A 13542-nucleotide genomic window follows, 5' to 3' on the forward strand; every position below is an offset into this window, starting at 1 on the left:
AACATTTGATGCCCTCATTCTTAACTCTGAGCAACAACAGTTTACACATGATCAACATTGATTAGGATCTCCTGATCAATCTAGGTTGAGGAAGAGTACCAAAAAACATCGAAAACAAATGCTTTAGGAAGCAGAAAAAATACAATTTTTTACTGTCTTACAACATTTCAACATTTAAATCATATACTGATCCGGTAAGTAAATCAATGTTTTTGGGTTTGAACTTTTGGTTAAACGATTCAAACCGTTTGACCGTTTTATTAGCCTTCTGTTTTTTTGTTAACAAGGCTATACTGTTGTTTTTCTCTTTGCAGTCAAAATCTGTTGATTGCTGTCAAACCTGCACAGTGCTGTGAAGAAAATGTTCCAATTTAGCACATTAGTCTTAGTCTAGTCTTTCTCTACACTCTACCCTCTGGTCTCTATATAATACATAGGATATAATGAGCTTATTTGATTACTGGTTATACTATAATTTAAATTAATAATGATAAGAGTTTTTTCTTGCATCCCTAAAAATGTGTAATTATTTGACAATTTGCAGAATGATTCGTGAAACCATAAAGGTGATGCACATTTATGGTATATTGCACAGAATAAGATAACAATCCAACTCCACTTGAAATGTCAGCATTTTTTTAACACACATAATTTGGCAAAACTTAATTCAGCACAAAAAGCATATTAGTAAGAGAATATAATGTAACATAGACTGCAGGGGGAATTAGAATGAAATGAAAAGGAAAAAAAACAAACATGCTAAGTTGGGCTGAGACGTTCCTTTATTTTATATAATTTTATTTAATTATTTCATGATTATTTTTGTCCAATCAATGACGCAACATCAAAATGAGAAATATGTAGCGTCATCGGATTATTCATTAATTGATATTATTGTAGTGTAAGACAATGGAAAACAGCAGAAGTATCATATATGAGGAAACTGAAAATGATCAATATAGATCGAGATTGATTACCAGTGAATCAACAAATCATTGAAGCTTTAGAGTAGAATAAAGTGCACATAGTATTTCTGAATATCATGAATCAGCAACCTCCAAAGCATAAAACTAAATGTCTTTGTGCTTTTTTTCTCGTTCCTTGTCACGTCGCTGTAAAATACATGATACATACTGCCCCATTCACCCTCCAGACTCTGATAAATACAGGCTGATGAGAGTAAATTTCACAGACTGCCTTCACTGCATGAGGCTGACAAACAGCTTTAATTCCTTAAGGCTGCCCGGACAACAGGAGATGGAATATAACCACAGAGGAGTAGTAAAAGTGTCTGCAATAAAACACTGAACAAATACCCTGCTGTGTTTTACAAATGGAATTGCATGTGTGGGTGTTTGTGATAGTCTGTTGTTGTGTGCATGCATATATAAGTGCATGCATGAGTGTGTTTGTGTGTGTATGTGATCCCTACCTGCCCTCTAGGACACACCAGCCACAGTAAGGGTCCCTCAGTTTCACACATGATTGGCAGTCTTTCTTTTGGAGGCACGTCTGCACGGGCACCTTGGTGATCTGGAGCATTACAACATGAAATATGATCAAACAGAGCACCTGAGGGGAGACACTGCACAAAATACTAAGCATTTTGTAGTATTGCTACAAATGCTCCCAGGTTGGTTGCAGTTGCGTAGAGTGAGAGTAAAACAAGTCCTGTCACAGTGCGTGGTCTCTCATGTCTAGAATAACTGAAACAAGTTCCTCTGTCTACAATGGTTTTTGTCCTTTATGTGTACGGTTCAATGATTTATATAGGCTGAAATAAAAGGGGAATGAAGATGCAACATGTTGTTAAATTCTCACATTATATAAGATGTGTACAGTGTATTGGCTAAATTACTAAATTACATGGCTGAAGAAACATTAGATAAGGAAAGGTCCCTGTTGATGAACTTCAGTTTACATGTGAATGCATCTGCAACTATAGTCCAATAATATCAAAATGTATGTGAGGGATCGTGTACAGTCAGTAGACATTATTGCAGAAAATTAAAACCTTTGACAGGGTTGCAGTAGTTTTACACCTTGAAGGGATTAATCTCGCACACACTACCTGCGTGATGCATGCTTGGTTAACAACAACTTCATAAAGCAGAAAAATCTGACAAAAAAGTGTCACATTTTGTATCAAAAGATATGACAAATCTTTATACGTGCTTAAAACATGTTTCACTGTTTTTACTGCAAAGGTAAAGAACAGTGAACACCGCAGCAGTCTTTAACAAAATAAATAAACAAACAAGTATATCATTCCATTACTGGTCCAGTAGAATCAAATATTCACATTTTGGAAGGAGAAAAGTTCTTTATGAGTTCTGAAACATGAAGTCAATTTTCTGAAAATTCTTCTTTTGGTACCTTGTTGCATACATTACACATTTCTGTGAAGAATCTACAGCAGTCAGTGACAGTTTTATCAAAAGCTGACCTTTTGATGAATATAAATTGCAAAGAGAGTCATTTCAACTTGAGTTGAAAAAACTTGAGTCCTCCAGCTGAACTTTTGGAACAGATGTACTTCCATTTTAATCAATGCAGCTGTCTAAATAAGTATCATGCAGGCTACTTTTTTACATTTATATGAATAGAGTGATGAAAGATACTCCACATGCAGTACCGTGTCTGAACAGCCCTTGACTTACACACCCTTTTCTCTGTGGTAATGTAGAGGTGGCTCTGACTGAGGTCGAAGAAAAGGTTCTTGTTGACCTTCTCCCCCAAGGTGTCGCCAGGAGCCTTGCTGTACACATACGGCTCCTCAGCCAGGTGTACCTGCACACAAAACAAAAGGTAACTCTGTCAGACATGAGGTGTTCAATCCCCCCACCCCCCCCTCCTGCTGCTTCCCTCAGGTAAAACCTCCAAAGGAAAATTTCAAGTGGATAAAAGCAACAAAACGGATGAAAACCTCACCTTAAAGACTTCCCCCTGGCTGTTCCCCAGGAATGCCACGGTGTGATCGTTCTCCACGGCCACGGCCACGGCAGTCAGAAGGCCCCGCCTGGTCAACACTTCATTTACCTTTAAGGCAAATCTCGGTTTGCTGGCCAAGGGGGAAGGCAGGAAGTCTGCACCACATTTGAATTGTTCCAATGTATCCTTCTGTTCATGAAAAGGAAATAACAAAAGGCATAATGACTCATTGCATGCATCAATGCATTGTGTTTTACCACGGGACCAGTGTCTGCTTACGGCGAGGGATTTGCCAGTGAATACAGTGATACACTTAATTAAGAATAAATTATATTTGCATTAAAGTTAAGGCTACTTTTTGTAACCGTCAGTAGAGAACTGTCTTTGATTAAAGGAATTTCATCATCAAAACCAACCCATCACATACAAATACATTAAACAACAACACACTGACATTTGTGTACGATAAATCAATTAAATCTAATTAGTCAAAGCCAATCAAAACAAACACACCTGAGTACATCAGTTAATAGCAAACAACAAGTCTCACTTTACGTGTTTGCAAGCACACACACAGTTTGTGATTAACATCAGTTATTTGGGTAATTCCCTCTTCTTCTATCTATCTTTAAAGACCATTAGAATCATAATAATAACGATACATTTGAATTATAAAGCACTTTTCAAGAACTCAAAGACACTGACACAATTGAAAGATCACTACAACATAGTAGGAACAAACTACAGAACAAAGCAACATTACACACAGGTGATATAAACAACAACATGCAAACCACATGTCAAAAACACACGGCACATTCACACATTAAAAGCTCCTTTAGAAAGGTGATTCTTGGGCGATGATTGAAATGTGGATGGGTCAGTGTGTTCTTATGTTGTGTGAATAAGTGTGGGGAGGGAGTTCCAGAGGGAGGGGGAAGCTATTGAGAAGGTCCCGTCCCACCAGGTTGGGTTTTGGATTCGGAGAGGTGGAGACGAGGGGTTGGCATTGGAAGAACGGCGGCTACGGGAAGGAGTGTGGAGGAGGTCAGTGAGGTAGGCGGAGGGCCTGGTGGCTCAGGGCATTTTGAGTGAGGTGCTGGATTTTACGTTTTCAGGGGGGTAAGGGAAAGGGAGGCCAATGGAGGTTTTGCAGGACAGGGCTGATGTGTGTTCACAGACGCGGAATGCGTGTGAGAAGGCGTGCAGCGTGCAGCACAGTTCTGGATATATTGAAGTTTATAGAGGACTGTGGATGATCTGCTGTAAAGGATGCTACTGCAGTAAATGAGTCTGGATGTAATGAAAGCATGCATCAGTGTTTCAGCAGCAGAGAAGAGGAGTAATGGACGGGGGTGGGCTGTTTTTAAGGTGGAAGAAGGAGGTTCTTGTGAGCTGGGTAATGTGTCGATTAAAGGAGAGGTGGCTGTTAAACATGATAATATGAGATGGGGGGGGGGGGTGTTTGAGCCTGAAGTTGTGAGTGGATTTGGGGCTGATGATTATTGTCAGATTATCACTCCTTTAGCTAAGAATTACACCAATATGCAAAATGTGTTCTGTGCTGTACTATGGGGGGTTTAACTGATGGGATATCCACACCAGATGAACAGTACACTGTCTCATTGATGGTAACAGAAAATGGCGACACAGAATATACTGTGTCAGCATTTCTGTTACATGGGAGGCTATTTGTTTTTCTTTGACCGTGAATCTGTTCTGGTCAAACTAGGCTAAAGCCGTGAAATTAAAGCCCTGTTTGAATCCAAGGGCTACTAGCTTCATTTAAATGACGCATGTTTAATTACTATTATTAGTGTTAATCATCTCATTAAGTTCATTTATTTCATGTGATGCTCAAATAGCCTGGCAGAGAAGCCCCAGAAGCACGCCTTGCTTCATGTGGAGACGGTATTAGATGCAGGGATAAAAGCTTATATTTAAGCAGTGGACCCAAGGGGCAATAAAGCCCCTTAATTTGGTGGCCAAAGCACATCTTTGGAAACCACAATCAAGGCTTGGGTACCAACAGGACAGCAAAATACAGCCTTCCTTAACTGTTGGGGTTTCAGCCATTTGTCTATCATCGTATTGTAACTGTTAGATTTAAACTTTTGCATTCAAACATAGAAGACTTGAAAATGTAAAACTTGTGAGATCCACCGTGAAAAGGAAACTTCAGCTCCCGACAATGGGCCATATATTTCTCCAATGTGGCCTGATTAAGCCCATAATCGGCTTTTGTTCTATAACATCTTTATTATATTACTCTGGAGGACTCCGGTGAATCGGCAGAGAAGACACAGAAGGAGGGAAAATGTATGAGACAGAACGAGAGCTTTAGACAGAACAATCCTGAAGGATCTGCAGAACAAAGCAAACACTGAGACATCAAAGTCAACAGCGACACATCTCTGCATTATAGATGACTGCAAAGGGGATTCGTCAAATGATATCCAGCTAACATCTACCATTTCAAACAGACTTTTTAAAAACTTCAATCAGCTGACACAAAAGAGGTACTTGCCACAATTGTTGATGTGCAGAATTCTTCATTTTTGGATGAGTAGGGGATGTCCACGGCGGGAAAGCCGGAGATTTTCCCTGAGTCGCTGTAGCAGGCGCTGATGATGTCCGACAGCTGCTCATTGATGGAGTTGAGAGGATACATGCAGAGGGCAGAGTTGTTCTCGTCGTCGTCTGGACTCGCCACCATGAACAGGACTTTGCTCCAGGGGACGACTTTCCCATACATGCCTGCTTCAGTCATGACCCGTGCGAGCTCTTTCCCTGGAGAAGCCACATACGCAGCCTGGACTTTGTTGTATCTGTTATTCTTCCCGCAGTTTAACTGAAGCTCTGTGTGCGAATAGTAATGGTAGTCGTCCTCGCAGAGACGAGATATAAAGGTGAGGTTTTTAGTGTCTGTACCGTCCAGTGTCCGCGAAAAGAGGAAGTAAATAAAACCGTCCTCTTTGAAGGCAAGGCGGAAGTCGTGAAGGTACTTGGGAACAAATGGCGTCGTCTGTACCGTGGATGCCTCAATGATGCTTTCAAATACGACCCAGTCTCGATCGTAGTCGCGGAAGTCCTGAAGGATCCTTGTGCTAATGAGTTTTGTGCTGTCCAGGCTTCCGTAGCCCTTCCCGACAAGAAACACACTGAAGGTGTTGTCGTCTTTCGAGTAGCTGGACATAACGCCCACCACGTTGACGTAATCCTCTATGCTGGCAACGTAAGTCCTCTCTCCTTTGCTGTCGCTGTAATACAGCTGCTGCTCCACGTTGGTCAGGTTCATGAGAGAGCAGATGCCTCGATAGCGGCTCCCGCAGACTATGAGGGAGCCGTTGGATGGATGGACCAGCAGGAGCTTGTTGAGGTTGGGCATTGGCTTTGTGTCCTGGCATGCAGAAGCGGGAGGCGTACAGGTCCGAGCGTCCTCTTTGGGGCCCGTCACCGCGCGAGCCTGCAGGCCAAGCGCCGGCCCCAGCTGGTAGATGGTGTTGACGGCTCCCAGGTAAATGCGACCGGTCTGGGGGTCCTGGACCACATTGTTGATGGGGGTCTCAGAGATGTACTCCAGGATGGGGATGTTGTTGCTGCCCTCCTGGGCTCTTGAGACTGATTTACAGAAGAGGACGAGGAGGAGGGAGACCCAGCTCGCCATCTCTGGAGAGAGCAGAAAGGAGAAGTGTTTCATTATTAAAGCAGTTAAATGCACACAGACGTGTACATTAACATCAGCAGTGCAGAGTAGGTAAGTGGTTAACATGCGCTCCTGAACACACACTTAACATGCAATCTCATGATCATCAGGGAAAAGCCTGCAGACGGAACGCCGAACCACGAGAATTCAAAGGAATATTTTGACAATTAAGGAAATACTTTTTTTTTACGATTTTTATTAAAGTAAGGGTCCGGGGCTGATTGTTTTCTCTTTGATTAATGTGACGATCAAACAATGAGACATAATTACATGTTGATGAGTAAGCTTTAGAGGCAGATACTCTTACATCTGGACAGAGGCAGACCTACTTCCCACAGTCTTTGTTTCAGCTAAGCTACCCGTCTCCTTGCCCCAGATTCACATTTACAGCAAAGATATGAGTTATATTGATCTCCTCATCTAACTCTCGGCAGGAAAGTTGATAATTATGCGTCTTAAGAAGTCAAACTTTGCTTAATTTAACACGAGAGCTTTTCAAAATATACCCTTTGAGAAATTTCATTTGATTGATTAAAGATGAAAAGTATCTGCCTCTGAAATGCCTTTAACCACCTCGAGCTCAGTGCTTTGTAAGCTTTTTGTATTCTTTTAGCACCAGAAAATAAATCTCCCTTGATTCAAATATTTTTAAACCTGAGACAAAAAAACAGGGGCAAGTGCGGAAAATCTGTTTGTTTTCATTGTTATGTGGTGATACAGACCTTTAAGAATACTTCCTATGAAGCATATCAGACTCAATATTTACACTGTTAGGATATATCTAGAATCCAGTATGCCATGCAGCAGTTTGTGTATGACCTAACGTCCTGCTCCACTTCTATAAACGCTGGGTTATTATGCATCTAATTGACTTAATATCAAAGATGATCGCTCGTGAAGAAATAATTCTGCTCAGTGTGGAGGAAGAAAGATTAAGGCCGAAAGCTACATCTCAAACTAGAACACAATAAAACCCTCTTTAAAAAGCTTGGATCTGTTCCAGCCTCATTTGCACGTTTGCTTCTCTTTTATTTTAATCTGTCTCCTTCTACAACACCTTCAAGCACAAGACACAGGAGTAGTCTCAGAAACATGATCAAACAATGTTCCAGTGAAATACAGACAGCATCATGTTCACCAGGTGCATGTGGAGTGCACTCTCGCTTGCTGTTTGCCCAGGCTGTGGTTAATGTGGAGCTGCAGGTGGCTTTCAAGCAGCTATTGCCCACACAGCAAATGTGTGTGTGTGTGTGTTTGCATGTTAGTTTGGAGCTCACACACATTAAATAGCCCCCCCTCCATCCATCCATCCATCGTTCCACCTCAGCAGTCAAGTCCAAAGGCACATTTGTCAAATTGAAAACCCCTGATGAAACTTCCAGGAAGTTGCTTTGCCAGAGCTGTGTTTTATTATTTTAACCCGCCTTCCCTCGTTGGACTAAGTGGGGAGACCACTGATTAGGCATTAGCCCAGGGGGGATTCTGTTCATTTCTCCGGCTCCCATTTGCAGTTAAGTGCCCACTACTCGATTTGATGATTTTATTTTTCTCTCGCAGTCCTTCCAACTCCCCTCCAACATCCAATTGCACTGCGTAAACTAATCGTGCCCTTTTCAATTCATAGCCTTAAATATTTCAATTAAAAATGAAATGATGCAATAAAATCTGTGTGTGCTCTTTTCAGGACAGAAATGTGCAGTTGGTTTTTACAGCTTTAATTAAGAGAGTAGGGTAGTCAGCATTTTTCAAGATTTAACAATAATACACACACACACACACACACAAACACACGGGTTGAGAAATAAATGTGTAATTACTTAAAACAACTATTCCAGCTCTGAAGTAACGAAACATCAATTAAACAGACAGATCCACTGGCAAAGTTGAATGATGGTCACAAGCATGTGTCAGCATTTAGAGGCGCCACAATAACTCACTTTTTTATGTCTTGAGTTTTGAGAAGCATCAAAAAAAACAAAAAAAACTGCAGGATTTGCAGAAACGCTTGTGCCTGCTCAAGATGTTGACAGCATAAACAACAAGATAAGTCAGGCTGCAGTGTCAAAGAGTGGTGACAACTTGCAAAAGTATTCGCAGCGAGACAGAGGAAGAGTCTTAAATATGAAAACTAAAATTAAACCTTGACAAAAGTAGTCGAGAAAAGTTTGCTCCAAACAATAAACAAGCATCAGTTAGCCTTACTTAGGATGTATTGAGGGCGTATCTGCCTTTTGGGAAAAACATGTAAACATAGAACGGAAGGCAGATGGCTTTTTTTGATGCCATCAGTGACAAACACCCAAGAAAAAGCCTGTGTAGGCAGAACATAAATAAACGCTAGAATGCAGTTTCTGTAATAACTGATCTGTTAAACACTAAATTCTGCCTTTTGTGTTCATGTCTTCTTTGAAATTTCTATCTTTTCCGATGTTTTCGGATTCTGAAAGTCTTAACAAAAGCTGATTTTGCCCTCATTAACTCTCAATTTGTCAACTTTTAACAGTCACTTATTCTCAGTTCACTCAAACAGCTTGGCGGTGGTACAAATCAACTCTCTGGCGACGGCTCTGATGGTGTTGGCCTCTCAGGTTCAGGTAGTCTGCAATGCCACGTGACCGTTATTGTACATTTTTTCCACCGTTTCAAACATATGGTCGGTAAATTGAGTGGTTTGTAACTTCATTAGCGGCTCTTGTACACAAAAAATTAAACCTATAGTGGGTCTCTGCTTCTACAAAATGTCCTGAAATGAAACAACAGCTGTTTGCTTGATGCTTTTTTTCTGCACACAAGTTAGAAGGCCATGCTGTCTAAATATTGGCTGTGATTGTAAATATGGACAGTAATTGAAGCATGACAGCCTCACCAAATGTACCCTCCACTAAAACTGTAATATACACATTTCTATCAGTTCACTGGGCCGTGATACGGACCGCACAGAAAGGCTGCACAAAAGGTGGATTATGTGAACGATTCTATGACAGAAAATGACTCGATTCCCTCGACTTTCAATCAAACACGCTGTGACAAAGCAACTTTCTCAGACTCAAATGTACAATGCAAGGACAATGTCTTCGGGGCGTTCATTTAGGTTTCAAAAACTCCAGTTCCACTTACACCCGTGGCTTCAAAGAGTCCTTTTCTTGCTCTAGCAAATCCTATAGCCAGCCCCTGATCAGAAGGGGAAGAAAAATTCCCTCAGATGCTGCATTGTGGGTCAGTGCGAACCAAATTCGAAACTTATTTCAAAGGAGCCTGTTCTCTCCTAGGATGTCTCCTTCTGTTGCTCTATCACTTTTCATCCTTTTTTCATGGGCTTAATCTTGCACGCTGGAATTAAAGAGGCTTCAAAGAGCTGCGGAAAAAGGCAGACGTCTGGTGGGGGTGTCACAGGTGGAATGAGGCCCATTTCTCGCCCAGACCAGCCCACCACTCTTTTTCTCATCACGTCTCGAAGCTGTTGTGAGCAAACACAGCGACCGGGCACACCATCCTACACGCGGTTATCCTGAATAAATAAAAAGCTGCTAAATTTAGAGGCTGCGTGCTGCATCAGCCTGCAGCTAATGAAGCCTCCGATGGCCTGGAATAAATAATAATGAAACGCATCGTGTGCTAATGAAGCTGGCACATCTGAAAAATGTGATCCTGTGAAACAAACAATTGAGGAATTAAAGCCGGCCTGATTGCCACCGCTAAACTGACCTCAAATTTGAAACCAACTAATTCATGTGCACACTTTTCACTTTGTAGTTACAGCAAAAAGCAACAAGGAGATGTTTAACACAGACTCATTAGGACGAACATTTACATTACTTCCTCATTAGAGCTTGGTAAAGGGCTGCACAACATAAACGATAATGATGTGATCACTTTGTAGCAAGTAAAGGGCTCTTGAAGAAAAAATATTTTTTCTAATTTTTGCTCACTGATTCAGTTCTGTTCTTCCTTATCTCATAATAAATCTGACTTTTATACGTTGGCTGAGGTTGGATGGCAATAGATCAAACCTTTAGTCAGTCATCTGAAATCATCTGCTGCACAAAGAACGCTGTCTTGTTTTTTGAGTATCCTAATTAGGACGATTTGCCAATGGAATGATGCCTCAGCCAACCTTCAGTTTATCTCAGATTAGTAGTGATGGGAATTCTGGCTCTTCTGAGTGATCCCAGATCATTTGGCGCAGCTTAGCAATAAGAGCTGTGAAATTCCAAGAATAACACTATTTCATATGATGTTTGATCTAAAACATTAATGTTATACCGGTATGTGCTTGTGGTCGAGCTGTGAGGGAGGAAAAAAAAATTCAATATTTGTAATCTTTGCACGTCATCTAATCATTGTTATTGCTTCTCACTTTTTGTCCCTCATTTTGTGCAGGCCTACTAATCACCAGAAGACAATATTTTCTCACTGGAAAAATTCAATGTAACAAGGTCATGTTACAGGAACCAAAGAGAGTAACAATACAAAAATGATCGTTGGTAACTTGTCAGTCAGGATCAGAATAGTTTAGAGAAACAGAAATTGCCAAAAGAGTCTTAATCTAATACATCTAATAAAATGTTTTCTTCTCATTTCTCATGCCAACCCACAGGGTGGTTAGACAACCATTATGACACTAAGTTGATCTTGTTTCATTTTGTCATTCGGTGCCGATGATCAGCTGATTGTTGCACAGGAAAAAACTCTGAAATGGAATATTGAAACCAGGCCTTTCACATTCAATAGTTTCAATATAACAATAGAAACTGGAAAACAGAGTAATCATCAGCTCCCTTATGATTGATATTCTCAGTGATTCAGCTACATGATTTGATGTAGCACAGTTATTTGTAAATTCCATCTCCGTTTATCATGTCTTGTTGGGGGAAAAATAAACTCGAAGAAAAACTGCTGAGGTACAAACATGCACACGCAGGTTTGAAAATAGCACACGGAGGTGTGTCGGCTTGCTGTTCATCACACACACCCCTCTTTTTGAGCACTTTAGTGCCATCTCTTTTAGCCTACCTCCACGGGTTAGGACATGTCTGGGCAGGAAAAGAAGCTCTCAGCAGAGGAAAATGAAAGATAATTGAAAAATGGCAGGTGTGCACACAAGCACACACACAGATTCGGCTTAGAGATACATGTGCACACACAGATACGTGCTCCGGCGCAGCTTGAAGTGCTGACAAGGTAATCCCGCTCTGACCACACAGAGACACTGTTCTTCTCGAACTGCCTCGCTGTGTATCTTTGACACAGGGGCACTAAAACCCAACATGGCAACCAAGACGCCTTTGGCCATTCCCTCCGCCTTTTTTATTTTTTCAAAGGGAGACGCCCACCAGGAGGAAGTGTGCGAGCATGTCAGGAAGAGAAGACGGGGGAAATATTGAGAGGAGAGGTTGGGGGTTGAATATGTGTGCAAAGATTAGATCCCACACACACAAACACTTCTGCAAACTGCTGACCTGGCAAGTTTTCAAGCAGCGTGAGTGCTCCTCTCACTCATTAAAACAGACACAGAAAGGAAACTGATATAATAAATAAAAAATAGACACCCTACCCCGAAAACATAATAGGATATCACCCCATACCGTGATCGTTCATATTCAGCACTTTCTTTATCAGAGGAGCTGGCTTTGACAGATGCCAGGGTCTGACACTTATGTGGGGGTGGGGGTGGGGTGGGGTGGGGGGGGGAGTGTCTTACATTGAAACCGTTCTCAGTGTAACGCTCTGATAAAAATGAACTGCTATTAAATTACTCCCATGTCCCCAGAGGACTCAGGACTGGGAGGAGAAGAGGTGATCGAAGGGTTAATGCTCTGAAGCTAATCTCGCCGTGTTCTCTGAGGTGCTGAAAAGTGCTGATAAATTGTGTACAAGGCAACATGACAACGTGGGTTAGGCACCATACAAGGAGCCTTAAATGAGGGGCGGATCCTTGTCCTTTTATTTTCCCGCCTGCCGCCATCAAGGGAAAAAAAAAAGTGTCATTGTTAGAGATGAAACATGAAGTGGGAGAGCGAGGAGAACTTCTCTTTCTCTACATGTCTCCAATCTTGGATATTTTTTTTTTTCTTTTTGACATGCAAACGCTCTTGTCCCATCCTTACAGAGAAATTGTTTCATGCGTCGCAATGGGAGGCTGCCGTGACGGCGGCAATCCAATTTCCATATGAACAATTACCCTGCCGTCAGGGTTGGCAGTTCATTTATTTCAATTTGACTGACTGGGAGAACCATGCTCACCAAAGCAGCCAGCCCAGCCATTGTATTCAGGACACCAGGCGCAGGAGGGGGGGGGGGGGTGCTGGATGAGTCTGGACCATTTCTTTTGGATCCAGATCCAGCTGCTCTGGCCTAAATGTGCTAACACCTTTAAAGTTGGCCCGTGACCCGGGGAGAGTGTGAATACTTAGCTCGTCTCTAAGAACATGTGTATGCCCTCTTGTGTGTGTTTTGTCTATATTGATGTATGACCAAGGCAAGTTAGGGGGGGGGTACAAGTGTTAACCCGCCTCCCACCACCCTTTTAGGCACAGCACTTTTCCTCATTAGGACTGATAGGCTGCTTGTGTGTCCGTTTACCGCTCTGTCACCACTTCCAAGGCTCCTGCTATCTCCCCTCTGCCAGCTGGACACTCAAGAAGCAAGAATGCAAAACCCGTCACACACACACACAGACACAGAAACTACACATTTAAACTTGCATGTGGAAGAACACTCGCACACAAACCGATACGCTCTTTACTGCACTTTTCCGCGTACTACCTTTCTCCACAGCCGACCTCTCTGCCTCTTGTAATCTCTCCATCTCTGTTTGTCTCACAAACAAACACACAAATGCAGCCTCTCTCCGTCTGGGCAGCAGCAGCTTGGGCTAATCTTCCAATGTTAACCGCTCACCCCTC

General features: G+C 42.0%; 1 protein-coding gene across 1 annotated transcript in view; it reads right to left on the bottom strand.

The window, feature by feature from the left end:
- plxnb2b (plexin b2b) overlaps window positions 1-13542 on the bottom strand; it is a 128207-nt gene that overhangs the window by 41082 nt on the left and 73583 nt on the right. The window contains exons 3-6 of the mRNA XM_061035823.1: window positions 5459-6600; window positions 2932-3120; window positions 2665-2790; window positions 1433-1533 (exon numbers count right to left, since the gene is read on the bottom strand). Coding sequence (XP_060891806.1) covers window positions 1433-1533; window positions 2665-2790; window positions 2932-3120; window positions 5459-6598 — 1556 coding nt within the window. The 5' untranslated portion in view covers window positions 6599-6600. The remainder of the gene's footprint in view (window positions 1-1432; window positions 1534-2664; window positions 2791-2931; window positions 3121-5458; window positions 6601-13542) is intronic.

The sequence above is a fragment of the Labrus mixtus genome, chromosome 4 (genome assembly GCF_963584025.1).
Source record: "Labrus mixtus chromosome 4, fLabMix1.1, whole genome shotgun sequence".
Taxonomy (NCBI): domain Eukaryota; kingdom Metazoa; phylum Chordata; class Actinopteri; order Labriformes; family Labridae; genus Labrus; species Labrus mixtus.